At 37.5% G+C, this 18,701-nt stretch overlaps 1 protein-coding gene across 1 annotated transcript in view; it reads right to left on the reverse strand.

The window, feature by feature from the left end:
• Positions 1–978: 978 nt before the first annotated feature.
• Positions 979–18,701, reverse strand: part of LOC140139648 (uncharacterized) — a 192,328-nt gene continuing 174,605 nt past the window's right edge. Inside the window, 10 exon segments of the mRNA XM_072161352.1 lie at positions 979–2,002; positions 4,348–4,464; positions 8,998–9,108; positions 9,797–9,986; positions 10,655–10,718; positions 11,553–11,774; positions 12,197–12,354; positions 14,259–14,395; positions 16,617–16,695; positions 17,742–17,832. Coding sequence (XP_072017453.1) covers positions 1,719–2,002; positions 4,348–4,464; positions 8,998–9,108; positions 9,797–9,986; positions 10,655–10,718; positions 11,553–11,774; positions 12,197–12,354; positions 14,259–14,395; positions 16,617–16,695; positions 17,742–17,832 — 1,453 coding nt within the window. The 3' untranslated portion in view covers positions 979–1,718.

Genomic DNA, 18,701 nt, shown 5'->3' on the forward strand with positions numbered 1-18,701 from the left:
TCTTTATGTAGTAATTCTTTATGCAACATTTATATCAACATTAACAAAAAAAGATATTTACAAATACTGAGCATCATCTTACATGCAAGCTTTCATTTTCAAAACCGTGCAGGTTTTCAAATTTGAACAAAACCTAATTAAATGTTTTGCAAGAAACAGGTTGTTTAAAAAGAACGAAAAGGATTTCATAGAACAAAATATGAAGCCCATTGATAGTTTAACCACTAGTGCGCACACATTGTGTTGAATGATCTTTCTTTCAAGCTTGGAATGAAGTGAATTGATACATGCGTTATGTAATCGCTCATTTCTTCGCGATCAGTCAACTGATTCCAGTCAAATTGGCGTATAAGAAACAGAATAAGATGGGCTACACGCCGATGTTTAGATTTTTGGATTCTGATGTCTATATTTCGACTTACGTCCAAATTCATTTGCCCGGTAATTTTTTCTGGGACACCCTGTATACTAACGATCTTTGCCTCTCTAATTTCTGCCAGGACAGTGCCTTGGTACACTGATGACACTACACAAACCGTTTACTTGCATATCTGACCTGGCTGACTTCCAGAAGGATATTGATGCTATCCACAACTGGTTCAGATCCAATAATCTAACTGCTAATGCCAATAAGACTAAGATCTTGATCATTTCCACCAAAAAGGAACCTTATCCACAGATGCAGCTCTACATGAATAACCAGCTTATTGAAAGAGTCAGCTCTGTGAAATTCTGCGGCATTTGGATCAGCAACAAGCTTTTCTGGAATGTTAATGCCCACAGTTAGAAAGCTCGTAGAATAATTGGTTTTGTCACAGATCTTTTCACATGCGGCTCTTGTTCGTCCAACCCTTGAATATACCTCAATCACATACCACCCTTTAAACCAGACCCTCACAAATGGGTTAGAAACCACTCAGTGCTTTGCCCTTTCCACCTCCTATCCAAACGTCATGATATGGCCACCCTCTACCACAAGTTATGCTCTTCTCCAAACCCATTCAAACAACACCCGCGCCTTGGCCTTTGCAGACTCAACAGCTGCGCCCTTGTCACTCTGTTTTCCCATCTTTCCCTCTCTCAAAAAAATCAAAATTTTTGCATATGCGCCTACCCTATAGAATTATCTTCCTGACTCTGTTGTCAAATGTCCATCCCTGGCTGCCTTCTGCTATCACAGATCATGTGTTCCAGCCATCTCTTTCTCCACCTCATTTGTTTTGTCTGTATTTAATGTTTCTCATCCACTTGGTTTCTCCATTTTTTGTGTGTTCATACTAATGAAGTTGATCAGTTATTGTGTATAGGCTGCAGAATGGATTAATGATTTTGCTTCCACCCGGACAGACAACTCTGTAACAATAACATAAGCCCCACACAACACATTGTTGTGGGGGCCAAAAAGTAGCTCCTTTGGTAATTTGCCACAGAATCATGAGGAGCGAGCCACTTTTGCTGGACCAGGATCCATTTCTAAAAAAAAATCACCTGACAAGTTTTTCATGTTATATTCCTGGTAACCAGCATGAGCTGTCACCATATTGAGCATATATACTAAATCAAACTAAAACATCAAACTAAAATAATATTCAAATTAAATCCTTATAATGTGACAACAAAGTTTGCAACTGTTGACAGGCCATATTGAAGATCTTTCTTGCTTTTCTCACACTGCTGTTTGCTAATTTTGGTTTTATGAAAGAAGACCTAGCATGGTTTCACCATGGTACTGGTCTTATATCGTGACTGATGACTTCGGTCTTTTTCGACAACACGGTGCGGCCATCTTTCTTGGCAGATGCTGAATATGGTCCATGTTCCACGTCAAAGATCTTTTTTGCTTTTTCAACGCTGATCTTTGCTGATTTTGGTTTCTTGGAAGGGTTCAAGAAGGAAGAAGAGGAAGACCTTGCAGATATGGTTCTAGGTTTCACCTTGTTGTCTTGAGGCGAAGACGGTAGGTTAATGGTTGGAAGCCCATCTTTTAGAGATGCTAAAGATACTGTTAAAGAAGGTAAGAAAAAGTAGGGTCAATCACATGCTGGTTATTGGATTAGCAGTTACAGCTGATTCGTTTGGGTAATTCATTAGTTTGGTATTCAGTTATACAATGTGACATTACTAACATTCTGGTTCTGGTTCGGGTTGAGTCGGCATTGCCAGATATACTGTACTTCACCAACTTATCCTGGAACCTAGGATTGGGTGCAGATATCAGAACTGGGGATGGTCCCCCTTCTCTTTTCGAACTTCTAACATGCACAGGGATGAATCCTCCTGAACACGGGACCAACGGCTTTACGTGACTTCCTAACCACGGACGTCGCACATACATTTATCTGCAGGTGCTAAGCAGTGTATGGGGGCAAAAAGAAATTCTACAATTAAATTAAATTCTGTGATGGAACTATGAAGGATTCCTGACCATATAGGAACTTTTTGGGGGCGAAGAGAATTTTCACCCAAGGCAAGCCCCAGGCTCGAACTATCGCTGATCATATTCTCCCGGCCGGCAGCGCAACGCCTTAACCGCTCAGCCATCTCGCCCTCATTAAGGAAAAAAATAAAACTGAATTGCTGTTAAAGCTCCAAACTTAGGGTCGGTTGGTGAATTATTTTTTTATTCTACCACGGAATATATTAATAACTCAAAATAAGACGGTAAATGACAAATTATATATTCATAAGCTCATTAATAAACGCGATGCGTGCGATCCAATCATATTTTATTATTTGCGAAAACGCGAACGCAAATCGAGGTCATTAATATCTCACAATTGACCGCAAAATGCGTAATTGTTCCAATGTCGCACACAATTGACTTCTGCGTGAAAGCGGTATTGTGCGTCCAACAAACTGCTTGGCTGGCTGCCTTATTTGGATTGCGCGCTACCATATTTGCACAGATTGTGATACGCACTTTTGTTATTGGTCGTTCTGTTTTAGCCTGATCGATTTTTGGCAAGGGAAGATGTAAAAATAATCTATTTTTATAAACTTTTGAGCAAAATTTTGTGTTATTTTGTAAGGTGAAGAGATTAAAGTGACTGTTATGAATGAGGTTAATAACTTTGCATCGGTAATATGTCGCGCATTGTGAAAAATCTAAACATTTTGCTTTGGACCTCGGAATATTCCTCGGTTCCAAAGGCAAAATGTTTAGGTTTTCACAATGCCCTCCAAATAACCGATGCAGTTATTAACCTCTAATCAATCACTTTATTTTTTGGAATATATCACACTAATGCAGTATGAACAGTTGGCCAATACTATACTACAAATAAGAACATATAAATATGAAAAACAAAAGGTGACCCTAAGTTTTTTTTTTTTTTTTTTAAAGGGCAATACACTTTTTTTGGCCTACTAGGGGTGTGTGTTGCTTCATTTATAGGGGTATTTCATAATTTTGGTATCCTCTTTTTATGGTATGGTTCACTAGATATCAATAAAAAGTTTTATCTCCAAAATTTCAGTGATTTTGACATTGAATTTGAAAGTTACACATAATTAGATGTATTACAATTAGAGAATAAATGATAGGATTTTGTCTTTTGCCAAAATCCTATCATTTATTCTCATTCTTATTCAGTTTTAATGTAATTTTTGCGAGAAAAACTGCCTTTTTTCAGAAAAAAATAAAGTTACTTTTGTGAGGACATCCCCGTTGTTTTAAATGAACGAAACCATCACGAACATCTAAGCCGCCGAATCGCGTTCTTAGTTCTCGCACATGTATTACGCTTGAACGCATAATCAGCGCGATCATTGAGAAGCAACAAGCGTGCCGCCCGTTGCGTGGCGGCTAGCGCCCTGACTAATATCACTATCAACTATTGTGAGATATTATACACCTGAAAACCAATCAAATTACGTGAATTCTTTACAAGACGCACCCATTGAATAAGAATGCCCCATAGATTGTGTTGTAATTTTGGACTGTCGACGGGCTGTGGATCATAAAGTGCCTCTTTACTGTGTTTAAATTGTTAACACAGCTATGACACATTATCTGACAAACTCCTAATGACAGGGGAACAGCTAAGACAGCATGCTAGGCACCATGCCTTTGTGTGGCAATTATCTTGCTAACTTTGAAATACTTTGTTTCACCTCCAGTTTGGTTGACCAATTCCACAGAGTATATACATATGCTTAGTCGCTTACAAAGGCGCCAAACTCAAGGGGAAACATAGTTGCTTTGTTTCATTTTTTAAGGTGAAATGACTATGCCCCTCGACTTCATCTCGGGCATAGTCATGGTTTTGAGATCACCATGGGCCCATAATTCTGTCCATGTCCCTCATAGCAGTCAATATTTGTATACTATGTACAACTTGGTCTTACCAGTTTGTATTGCTGGTTCTTCTGTGTGTTTCAGGATGTCATCAAGAATTTGATCAAATTTGTCATTAAAGGATTGGCTGTCTAAAGCTGCTATACACCCCTGCCACGCTATGTAACCTGCATAAAAACAACAAGAAACATCCTAGTGAAGGATTGGCTGTCTAAAGCTGCTATACACCCCTGCCACGCTATGTAACCTGCATACAAACAACAAGAAATATCCTAGTGCACAGAATTATACTATACACCCCTGCCACGCTATGTAACCTGCATACAAACAACAAGAAACATCCTAGTGCACAGAATTATACTATACACCCCTGCCACGCTATGTAACCTGCATACAAACAACAAGAAACATCCTAGTGCACAGAATTATACTATACACCCCTGCCACGCTATGTAACCTGCATACAAACAACAAGAAACATCCTAGTGCACAGAATTATACTATACACCCCTGCCACGCTATGTAACCTGCATACAAACAACAAGAAACATCCTAGTGCACAGAATTATACTATACACCCCTGCCACGCTATGTAACCTGCATACAAACAACAAGAAACATCCTAGTGCACAGAATTATACTATACACCCCTGCCACGCTATGTAACCTGCATACAAACAACAAGAAACATCCTAGTGAAGGATTGGCTGTCTAAAGCTGCTATACTCCCCTGCCACGCTATGTAACCTGCATACAAACAACAAGAAATATCCTAGTGCACAGAATTATACTATACACCCCTGCCACGCTATGTAACCTGCATACAAACAACAAGAAATATCCTAGTGCACAGAATTATACTATACACCCCTGCCACGCTATGTAACCTGCATACAAACAACAAGAAACATCCTAGTGCACATAATTATACTATACACCCCTGCCACGCTATGTAACCTGCATACAAACAACAAGAAACATCCTAGTGCACAGAATTATACTATACACCCCTGCCACGCTATGTAACCTGCATACAAACAACAAGAAACATCCTAGTGCACAGAATTATACTATACACCCCTGCCACGCTATGTAACCTGCATACAAACAACAAGAAACATCCTAGAGCACAGAATTATGCTATACACCCCTGCCACGCTATGTAACCTGCATACAAACAACAAGAAACATCCTAGTGCACAGAATTATACTATACACCCCTGCCACGCTATGTAACCTGCATACAAACAACAAGAAACATCCTAGTGCACAGAATTATACTATACACCCCTGCCACGCTATGTAACCTGCATACAAACAACAAGAAACATCCTAGTGCACAGAATTATACTATACACTCCTGCCACGCTATGTAACCTGCATACAAACAACAAGAAACATCCTAGTGCACAGAATTATACTATACACCCCTGCCACGCTATGTAACCTGCATACAAACAACAAGAAACATCCTAGAGCACAGAATTATGCTATACACCCCTGCCACGCTATGTAACCTGCATACAAACAACAAGAAACATCCTAGTGCACAGAATTATACTATACACCCCTGCCACGCTATGTAACCTGCATACAAACAACAAGAAACATCCTAGTGCACAGAATTATACTATACACCCCTGCCACGCTATGTAACCTGCATACAAACAACAAGAAACATCCTAGTGCACAGAATTATACTATACACCCCTGCCATGCTATGCAACCTGCATACAAACAACAAGAAACATCCTAGAGCACAGAATTATGCTATACACCCCTGCCACGCTATGTAACCTGCATACAAACAACAAGAAACATCCTAGTGCACAGAATTATACTATACACCCTGCCACGCTATGTAACCTGCATACAAACAACAAGAAACATCCTAGTGCACAGAATTATACTATACACCCCTGCCACGCTATGTAACCTGCATACAAACAACAAGAAACATCCTAGTGCACAGAATTATGCTATACACCCCTGCCACGCTATGTAACCTGCATACAAACAACAAGAAACATCCTAGTGCACAGAATTATGCTATACACCCCTGCCACGCTATGTAACCTGCATACAAACAACAAGAAACATCCTAGTGCACAGAATTATACTATACACCCCTGCCACGCTATGTAACCTGCATACAAACAACAAGAAACATCCTAGTGCACAGAATTATACTATACACCCCTGCCACGCTATGTAACCTGCATACAAACAACAAGAAACATCCTAGTGCACAGAATTATACTATACACCCCTGCCACGCTATGTAACCTGCATACAAACAACAAGAAACATCCTAGTGCACAGAATTATACTATACACCCCTGCCACGCTATGTAACCTGCATAAAACAACAAGAAACATCCTAGTGCACAGAATTATGCTATACACCCCTGCCACGCTATGTAACCTGCATAAAACAACAAGAAACATCCTAGTGCACAGAATTATGCTATACACCCCTGCCACGCTATGTAACCTGCATACAAACAACAAGAAACATCCTAGTGCACAGAATTATCAGTGAAGAGCATTTTCAAAATCTCCAATCTTCTGATCATCCATAACCGAGCTGTGTTCAAATCTTATTTTTTTCAATATTTTAAATGAGACTGGTCCTCAGTACTTGGGGTCTTATTTTTACTAGAGTCTCTATTATACATCAGCACACTACCAGAAACAGTATGCAAAATTTTGAAGTTCATAGTAAACGCACAATAATCAACTGTGGCTCTTTTTACCATATTGGGCTATTCCATTTAATATCCACACTACCCCTGTGGAAGATTTTGGAAATATCTTCCACAGGGGTATTATGAAATTCAACGGAATTAACAAATTAGCAGCTCCATTTGAAACTTACTCTCCCTCAGGGGAAGATTCAGGTTGAATCTTTCTCATAGGGTGTATGAAATTCAAATGGAGCTGCCTAATGCACCCATTCAATTTGAAATTCACACTCCCCCTGTGGCAGATATTTTCAAAATCTTCCACAAGAGTGGTGTGGATTTTAAATGGAATAGCCATTGCCATCCAGAATTGGGTCAATTTACCTAAATTAAGTCTCATCTTGTAAGTGATACAAGCTGTTAATTTTTTCTTGTAAGTAGTTATATTCATTGATGTTTTCTGTGTTTATGTGATTATTTCTAATTTGACAAAGACCCTTTTAGAAACAAGTCATGTTCTGTTTAGAATCATCCTTGCATGTGTTTTGAATGGTACATGTTATACATATTCTCAAACTTTAATAAATTTTATATGCTTATTGTTATTCTGTTGAAATGTGGATAATAAGGAAAAAAATCAAATCAAATCAATCCAAGGATTGAGACCACTTATTTTGCATTGACACCAGGCTAAGAAGTGGACTCACTCGCTAATTCACAAGAACTCAAACCCCATGTGTTTGCATCCTTGAGCAGCAATTGGTGCCAGGTATTTCCCCCCAACATAACAGACTGTGTGCACCACGTTTAATTTAGGGTCACTATTTCACACTCCTTTGCTAAAAAGGGAAGGGTAATGGCACAAGTCACCATTAGAATATGCATATCAATGACAGAGATATATTTAACTCATTTTTTTTGGTCATATCTTCTGGAATTTCAGACACAGACCAATAAATCCTTTATCCACAACAGTGAAAAGGGCCTGCTCGAGGATAGTAACACGATAGTATATGGCACACACTGTAAATCAAAACTTGCAAACTGGGCTACAATACTTTGTCCTTGGCGAGCGACACACAACCATGGCAGAGTCTAATCTATTTATAAGTTAATAAATGCTTATCACTTGTTGGCAGTGAATTATTGTAGAGAGTAAAGCTGAATTTATACTTGATCGCTTTTGCAGAAAAGCGACTCTCACACATGCTCAGTGTTTACTTACATTTCCAGAGCATCAAGCCGATCAATCGATTCAAATCGCTGAGGCAAAAACGACGTCGCTTTTGCAAGTTGAAGAAATCTCAACTTCCCAGCGATATTGCTTGACACGTGAATGCATCAACCAATCATATACAACCAACTGGATCTGTTATTTGGCCAATTAATTTACTTTTCTCGATTATTAACTTTTGGTGATGAATAATAATTATTGACAGCAACTGATGTTTTAAAAATGTATTTTTTTATTTTGTGGCATTTAGAATATTTTAATTGTCGTCTGCAATCGCTATCACCATGATAAGTATAAATGCACAAGCGACGAGCGATGCATCGCAAAATTCGGCAATTGCCCATTGCTTTCCAAAAGCGTTTCATCACAATCGCTCGGCGATCAAGTATAAATTCAGCTTAATGCACGCATATGGAGATGCTGATGCATCCAATGCATGAGCCCCGCAGAGGGAGTGCATTAGATGCATCAACATCTCAATAAAACATTTTGTACAATTTCTCAAGCAACTAGTGATACGCACTTATTAAACTATTTTATACATGAGAAAAAATCCCATGATTTTGCTATTTTTCTGACAAAATTGTCACTTAAAATGTTGGAAATGTGAGCAAATATTAATGCAAAAACCCACAAGAAAAATGAACATGTCCAAAAGCGTGTGCGCAGTACGCGGCGTATGTGCCCGTTCATTATACGCAATATACACAACATTTTGCAACGTTTGCTCCGTTTGGTTCTGGAGAGTGTATCTACAGGTGTATGAATTGAGTAAAACATACCTTGTGGATGAATGGCTATCAACATTGGTACTGCCTGAATGCCAAACAAGTTGAAAACACTTAGGTCATTGGTAGAAGACACACCACTACTGCTACACTCTGTTGGCACATCTGTATTGAAGAAAGAAACATGGCCCTGATAATAATTACGCTAAAAGGGTGCATCTTCTAGTTACATCCAGTTTTGTCTTTGGAAATTTTCTTGCAGACAGCTTTATTTCTGATTTTATTTATTTGTTCTGATGATAAGGTAAATATGTGTGTTTTATTGTGAAGTGACTCGTCAAGCTCCTCACAAGTTAATTTCCATGACTCCATATGCCACCTTTCTCTGAATTGTCTATGACCAAATATAAATTTCATGATTTTAGCCAAATTTTAAAATTTCTTGACTTCTCCAGACTCTGTGGGACCCACCCACCCATCTTGTCTATAGTGGAAATTTCAATTGAATGAACGCAACCTGACATAGCTTGATGATTTTTTTTTGTATACTGTGCGATGTACGCCATCGTGTGCGACTGTGTGTGTGTAATGTGGAAGTGAATCCAACCATGCCAACACACTCATGATTGGTTAGTATTGTATCCAGGGTCGTGCGTTCGCGTTATAGTTTGAAATACACAATATATACGATTGCGGTTGGATCAATTACAGCTCGGCTGATGAAAGCTGTGTTCATTCAATTGAAATTGCTACTATAGTTTAATTGTATGTCATGTTTGAATGTTTCCATGTTCCAGTGTATGATGCGTAAGCCTCTTTCTCTGTTTGTATGGGTTCCTGGGTATATACTCACATTTTTGTTTGTTAGTCAATCTAGCAGGTGAGCCATCCCCCTGTTGATTCAATCCATCAGAGTTAACACAACCGCAGCAGTGTCTCACACCATCTTTCCATCCTGAATTGTCAATAAGTTGTGCTACCCACTCCAGGTGATTGGTTCCCTGTGTCTCTTGGTTTCCACAGCAACAGGTCACAAAGATATACTGCAGTAAATGGAATATGTGAAAGTAATATTTCTTTCTTCCTTCACCTATAATGATGAATATGTTTCAATGCTTACTCCCCATTCCAGAAAAATACAGCACTAATTTTTTGGGATTAAAAATATTATCAAGTTCTGCCAAATGAAACATAGCTTAATCCTAATCATTCATTTAGTCTTAACTGGAGATAAAAGAAAAAGTTCACTATTTTACTAAATTCTTGAAAAAAGAGCCGCTGCAATCAAAACTTTAACCAATTTGTCACATACATACATACATACAGCCACACATACATACAGGCATCCACCCCTACTCATTATTTCATAATTTGCAAGCTCAATAGGAAATAAACAATTGCGCCTGCTTCTGGTTTTTGACAAACATGACAAACACAGTGATCGCTTGTCAGCTGTGAGTACTGACAGAAACTCTGCCCTATTCTTTTACCAAAGTCACTTACCTTCGGTGAGACAAAAATGATGGTCAACCTATTGTTTTTCGTAATCAGACAAATGCTAATTTCAAATATCATAGTTGTCGCTAAGAAGAAAAAAAACTGATGTTTTATAATGCCAATTTTGTAAACAAAACACACTACAAGACTGGCATTTAGTAGTGTGAGTCCTAGATCAATGACATTGTGATCTTATTTAATGATTGATGCTCACCTTCTCTGCCTTTAATCTGGCATACTGAACAAAATATGACATCATCTTTTGTGAAGATAGGCACCTAGAAAAAAAGAAAAATTACTTAATTCAGATATATGAAAAAAGAAAGAAGCATACAGTCAATCAATTATAAGAAAAAATTAGACAAAAGACTCAGGGTTTGTCACTGTTGTGTACCATCCCTAGCAGAACAATGCATGTTTTTGTGTTAAAAAAAGATATGATAAGACTTCCTAACCTTTGGTCCCCATGAGTCTTACCTTTATTGGGACAGCCAAATGTGGCATCTATAGTTTCTACACATACTTATGCAGATTACTATACCTTAGATATTTGCCTCCTCATGGTTACAGCCAAAATTGTGAAAAGCCAAACAGTACCAGAACAGATTAACCTCAACATTACACTATTATTCGCTCACCTGGAACGTTTTTACTAGTTCAACTAGCGTCTTCAGCAGATAGCTGCGATGATATCTTGTCTACAATAGGCATATCCCTTACTGATGACACAGTAAAATTAGTGAAAATGTTCCAGGTGAGCGAAAACAGTGTAGTGTTGAGGTCCTATAACTTTCAGAAAATTCCTATTTTTACCACAAAGCAAAGCCCGAGCCGTGCAGCCAACACAGAGTGTTTAGAGTTAAAGACCATGAGGAAGGACCGTGTGGTATCCGTGTATTAAGTTCTGATCTTGCACTACCTCCATATTACAGTAACACGGAGGTAAGCTCCAGTGTGATCCTGCCCATAGATATGCCCAGGCTGGGATGGGGGGGGGGGTCAATGCCACTGTTACCGCAATCCTTCACCGACAGCCTGTTCACATTAAACTTGATCATTTTGACCCAACTTGATGAGAACATGCCTTATAGGTATCAATATTTTGTCCTTACCATGAGGTCCAGAATAAGATTAGAGTTGGAGTCATATTAGACAACTTGGTGGGTACAAGCAAGTCCCTTGTTCTATCAAACACTTGAGTCACCATGACAGAGCCAGGTGGAATATGTCGTGTACTAGTGCGCTGATATAAGCTAGACTTGATGGCCCTGTTCTTTATGATCAGTTCTTGGGCAAGAGTGTATTGGTAGCCACAGCAACCATTCTCTGGGTGTCTGAAAAAAGGCATGTGTCGTGTGATGATTATTTATTTGTTAACAACATAATGTTCTTGACTGTAAGCAATCAATATTCGTACTGCAATGGTGCATAACTACAGAGTACCCTTCACATACTAGCATTAGCATAACCCCTAACCCTAGTCCTAGCCTTAAACTTCAACATGTAAAATCATGGTCACTTAAAACAGATAATACAATGTAAATATTTGATATCTCACTGGTCATATCTTACAAACATGATGCATCTTTTATGATTGCAATCTGCTATATTACCAAGTATACTCTGTCAGTGTCAACTGACGTAAGACAATAACATGTAAATGACAAGAATTGACAAGTCATCCAATCAGTTTCTCATATGTTACTCTTACTTGACAGTGGTTTTGACAGGCAATTTAATGTAGCATAATACCAACCTAACTCCATCCATGTGGACTGATGCAAGACAATAACAGTTAAATGGCAGGAATGGACTCAAGTCAACAGTCACAGCTTCCGATATGTTACTGTTACCCACTGGGTGCTTTGTCATGGCAACCATTGCAATTTCATGAATGCAATCATAGGCATTAAGCTGTTAAAAAAAGAAGAAAAAGAATGAAAATAAAATCGATGCATATAATCATAAAAATACACACATAACATTTTACCTGCAACACTACTATACTTTAGTTTCCCTCATGTGTGCATCAAAGATGCCACTGAGTACTTGATATACAGCAAATGGTGAGAGGATTATTTACAAACAATTAACAAAACAAAATAAAAACTCACTTAAAAAAATGCATGATTTTTTTATTTTTTCAGAGGATTTGGGGAACCTGTGGACCTATTCTGAAGTTCTAGGATCTTCAAACATGTAGTCAGAGATGCCACTGAGGTCTTGATAAAATAACGGAAATCAATAAATGTTAGATAATTGAAAAAGAATCTGACCAGCATGCACAGTGAGCACCAAAGGTGCAAAGCCTTTAACGGGTGGGGTCCAGGGGCCCGCCTTAGGCCCCTAGGGTGGGGGTCGTGGGGGCAAAGTTGTGGGTTTTGAGGCTCTCTAGATCTCCAATTTCAGACACTTAATTTGGGACATCATCAACAGTATACAGGTATAATATTGGCCCTTGGAAGGTTCCTCCTGAATATCATCTTGTCAAAGCAAATGGTACAAGCATACCATAGAAAAATCACAAAAAAATATTTTTTAACCATTTTTTGTGGGAAATTGTATATTTTTGCAATATCCCTAGGTTAGAACAAACTAACTTCTGGGTTGGGTAAAGTTTACTTGGGCTAAGGTTAAGTTACAGTAAGGTTTGGAGGATGGGTTAGGGTTTATACAGGTTGTGCCGGACGCGAGTTGTTAAACGGTGATGAACAACGGTGAAACATGATTGAATCCCTTTCAACAACGAAAAGAAGCCAAAGAACTTAGATCGTATAGGCCTAATTCACATGATTATTTCATGAGCAATGTCAGTTAATCATTGCCACTCAGCTTTACAAAAACTTCAGTGATTTCTCTGTTGATATCGGCAATAAAACTACAGAATAAAACGGCAATGTTTAGCTGCTACCTGAAAATACTGAATTCAACTTGTAAACTTGTATACGCACACAGGTTCCAGGCATGACAAATTTTACGCGCTCTCGCGTAACGCATAGTCTCGCTCGCGTTCGCGTATACGCTACAGTAAAAGTGTGGATTCATCACGGATTAACAACGGTTGGCTCCTGTACAAAGGTATAGGAAGAGTTGTTGAAAATAGGTTTAATGCCACTAATTTCCTATTACACAGTTTTCAATGGAAAAGTGGCTACTTTGGGGGAATGTTCTCATATTCATGCAAATCAAGTTTATGTATGTAATTTGTTCACCTGAATACAAGTCCCACCCAAGTCCATGGAAAGTGATTTTGAGAAAATTAAAAAACAAATGTGTATCATACTACTAAAGTGACATGCTGAGTATACATACATGCTGGATTTCACATGCTCAATAAGATGCACATAGAAGTGGATTTGGGTTCAACTTTTATACATAATGATATGCCTATGTATAAGCAACAATTTCCCACGCATAACTCAATTTGGCCAAAGTATTAACTTGGGTGGGTTTTGCATTCATGTATTCAATTTAATAGGGAATAAATGTCCAGTGTCAGGATAAATGCAATTTTACATGCACTACGAATATTATGTACAATTTTTTCATGACATTTATCTATCAACCAGGGGCTAATTTTATATCACCAATAGAGGGCACACTCTCAAATGCATTTTTAGATTATTTGCAGCCCATTGCACATACTAGAGAACCACTGTGAGATGGTCCCTGTTCAAGGGTGATTACATACACACACCTACATTCCCTGGGCCTCATGGAAGAACTGAGAATACCTTAAAACATCCACTGAATCCAGACCAAAGAAGAACTAAAAGAAAACCTACACTTGAACACACCCACACAAAATACATACATACCTGCATTCTTAGGTCATTGACACAGCAGTTAACAAGGAATCCATGCTGTTTGCCATTGATAAGAACTTTGTATGCTGTAATCTTGGCATCACCATCATGTGGTTGGGGCTCCCAAAATAGGTCTAGTGAAACATAGCCTGAAATCAAACACAATATTAGCATTTGACACAAAAATAACATATCAAGAAAAAAACCTTTTTCTGAAATTTCCAAAATTAGGTATTCTTTTGTACAGTAATTGCAAATTGCCATAATAAATTGAGAGAGCAGAACACATCTGGACCTCATGATTACCAGTTGAGAGTTATACGACTAGACTACCTGAGTTCACACAGGTAATCTCACCTAGTCAGGATTGCATACTCTCTCACTGTCTTAGCAGCAATGCCACTAGTAAATGATGAAGAAAGTAGTTGGCCTCATATGCTTTACCCTTTACAGGACGCAAGACAGTGTGAGACACATTTAATATAGGCGGGGATCGGAAATAAATTATGCAAGCCCAGGAAATTTTGATTTAAATGACTTTATGAAGCTCATGCAAACTAACATATTATAATAAATTGATGAGAGAACATACATTTTTTTAAACTTGAATTCTTCATATTTGCACACTGAATCATATTTGAACTTGTCAATGAAAATGAGTAAGTTCAATATTTTTTTTCCACCATTGTGTATACCCAAGGTGAACCCTGGCCCCAAACAAAGGATTTGAACCGGTGGCCTTCACCATAATCATAGCGCAGTAGTAGTTGGTATCATGCTTTTATTGAATGCATTTGAGTAGTCCGCCATATTTACGGTATGATACGTCATAATATGCACAACCTCTATAAAACTGGCTCTTTACGGAAACTCAATGTAGACACAACCTAAAATTACTAACATTAAATAACTGCTGAAAGTTAAAATTTGTTCTTAAATATCTGTTGCCCTTAAGGGAACTGGAATGAGCGTTATGAGCGTTTCGACAGCATTTTTTGTGGAACATGAGAGCACATCAGACCTATCGAATCGCATTCTGAATACGAAGAATGTCTTTCTGATATCAAATAATTTTCATTTTATGAAATTCACGATATAATACAAATTTTATGACAAATTATTAAAATTTGATATTTTTCACATTTTGGAGATATAACAGTCCTCGAAGTAAATTTTATAAATTTAATGATATAGTCTTAAAGTGTATGTAACTGGGAGGAAAAGCCGACGATCAATTGAAAATGTTGACCTTTCATATTGAAGATATGGATTTTTTTTGGTGTTTTGGGAAAAATAATCCATATCTTCAATACAAAAGGGTAAAATTTTCAATTGATCGTCGGCTTTTCATCCCACCTACACACACTTTAGGTAGAAATCATCAGATTTATAAAGTTTACTTAAATATCAAAAATATCAATTTTTAATGATTTGCCATAAAATGTGTATTGCATTGCGAATTTCGAAAAATCAAAATTATTTGATATCAGAAGGACATTCTTCGTATTCAGAATGCAATTCGATATGTCTGATATGCTCTAATGTCCCACAATAAATACTGTCCAAACGTTCATACCCCTTCCCTTCAAGCCATAATGTATGATTTTTGTCCAATTTTATTAATTTTAATAATATTAGAAATAATAGCTGGTTTCTGTTTATTTAAAGCTGAAATAACAGGGTAAAGTAAAAGAAACCCCACTGGCAATTTTGGTTGTTTAGCATGGAGTTCTGTGTCAAAATTGTTCTGTTGACCTACAAACACAAGAAATTTGGCTGATTCCATTTAGGTATAAGTTGAGACATGTGTAAACATTACAAATATGCCAAAGAATCAGATTTGAAAAAAATTAACCAATTTCATATTAAAATAAGGAGAGAAATAAAGATAGAACAAATTAAAACCAAACATCCCCAGCATTAAATCAATATAAAAAGAAGTAAACATGGTAACTCCATCCAACTTGTTTTGAAAACCTGCTTTAATTTTCCAAAAACTCATTTTTTACAGTTTGTTAAGGATAACTATAACTATGGGAAGGGGGAAACAATTATTTGGTTTTTGTTACTGCGCACATCAAAGTCCCAGCTTATGCTTGTGTAAATTCAAATAAGCGCACAACAGTCACACACTATGCAACTACATCAATCCATGATTTAACCCCCTCAACACTACTGGTCATCTAACAGCATTTCTGATTGGTTGCTTATTTCAATTGTAAATTAAGACTTCAAACTCTTTACGGTCAAACATGCATTTGCAGATGACCTTATTAATAATACCCTCCTTGATTGGTTCAAAATTGGACACAATATTCATTTTGGCCAATCGGCAGGTAGTTCTCATGGGGTTAAATGAGTCTGTCTTACCTGTTAAATTGTTCAAGTCATGGAGATGTCTCAACAAATTGGACTCCACTCTTGACAACTCTGCTAATATGTCAGCCTCCTGTACAAATATTAGGCAAAAACAAATTGTTGTGCTGCCCTCAAGTGGGATAAATTGGAAAGGTGGGTCGGTCAGTCGATTTTCTTTTTTTAATCCTTCGGTTTTTAAAAATCCCCACAAAAAGGTGGGTCGGTCGGTTGATTTTCATTTTTTAATCCTTCGGTTTTTAAAATCCCCATTCCATTAGGGACATTTGTCAATATTGACTACTGGATACATGTTAGATAATCAATTTAAGACTAGTCTTTCAATAAAATATTAATTTTAAGTGAAAAGCATTGAGTTTTTTATCACATCTGTAAAAGTCATCATTAAAAAATATAAGTTGAGACCCCGATTTTTCAGGATTTAGGGTCGTTTTTTTTTCCTTATAAGGATATCAATTAGGGCATAGCATACAAATTGGTTTGATATTGGACAAGTCCCTGTTGATTAGGTAAATCCTTTGTTTTCAGTTGTTTTTGAGAGGTTCTCAATGGATCGTATCTCAAAACAAGCTCTGCCAATATTACAGTCCATTTGTAGTGGATGGTCACATATATGTAACATATTAACCGACACAATTTTACCTTATTCAGTCGATAATTCATTAATAACAAGTTTCAATGCCTCAAAGATCAAACCAATTTGGATGCGGTTCCTAAACCAATGCTTCTTTATTTCAATTAAAAAAATTCAAATGCAAAGGCTCACCAACATTGATAGGGAATTAACAAGAACATGTATTTGAAAAAAGAACTGGCAGTGTTGAAAAATCATTTTGATGCTTTGACTTTAAAAAAAAGAAATCTAATATAACATTTGCAAGAAAAACATTTAACACACTTTGTATGAAAATTCAATTTCACACATGATGATCGGCAATTTGGTTCACTTTCAGTGACAAATAATTATGTTTCTTAAAATTACAGATTATGAATTTCAAATGGGGCTTCCTTAATGGGTGACTCCATTTGAAATCTACACCCCTTTGTGGGAGATTAAGGTTATGTCTTCCATATGGGGTGTATGGATTTCAATTGGACTACCCCATTCTCATGTCTTACCCCATGTTTAACAGCATTTTCTTCACTATACCCATTAGTTGTACATTCTACAAGTACATCTTGATGTATCGCTGCTAGTTCTTCAAGTAATCTGGAACAAAGGAATGAAACAAAAAGATTTACACTTAAGCAAAAGTTTGAATAAGAATGGGCTATTATAGTTGAAAATCCATGTCTTCCAAAGAGGTTTAGGGATTTTAATTGAAATAGTCTAATAGTGATCTAATGGTCCAGTGCCATTTGATTCATTACTTACTGTTTTCTGCTTGCACCAACTCTTCCTTTGTACCAAAACTTTCATTATTTTAATGACAAATTCAATTTTTTTCTCCAAATAATTATTCCCAAATGCCAGACCTGTCCTTTTGATAATTTTGACATATTTTCTTGGCAATGAGGTAGGGTATAACTATGGTTAATAATTAAAATTTAAACTTTCAAAATTATGAACATCCACCTCAAAAACTCATTGACTCACATCATCATCATCATCAGCCGTATTCAGCCCACTGCAGGGCGAAAGCCTCCCCAAGTTGGCACCAAAGTTTCCTGTCATTTGCTTTTGCCATCCACCTGATCCCTATGAAACTTGCTATTTCATCCCTCCATCTGACTTTCTGTCTGCCTTGGTGTCTTGAACCCAGCCAAGGCCTCCATTCTGTGACATTCTTTGTCCATCTATTATCTGTTGATCTTGCAAGATGGCCAGCCCAATGCCACTTCTTCATCTTTATTGTATGGATTATGTCTGTAACTTCTGTTTGGCTCCTGATCCATGCCACTGTTTTCCTGTCCCTTTTGGTGTAGCCCAGCATACATCTTTCCATGCTATGCTGTGCTGTTTTCTGTTTTGCTCCATCCTCTTAGTAAGTGACCATGTTTCAGCTCCATAAGTCATGGCTGGTAGTACACATTGGTTGAAAACCTTTCGTTTCAGACAAGTTGGCATCTTACTTCTCA

Source organism: Amphiura filiformis, chromosome 18 (genome assembly GCF_039555335.1).
Source record: "Amphiura filiformis chromosome 18, Afil_fr2py, whole genome shotgun sequence".
In the NCBI taxonomy this organism is placed as follows: Eukaryota; Metazoa; Echinodermata; class Ophiuroidea; order Amphilepidida; family Amphiuridae; genus Amphiura; species Amphiura filiformis.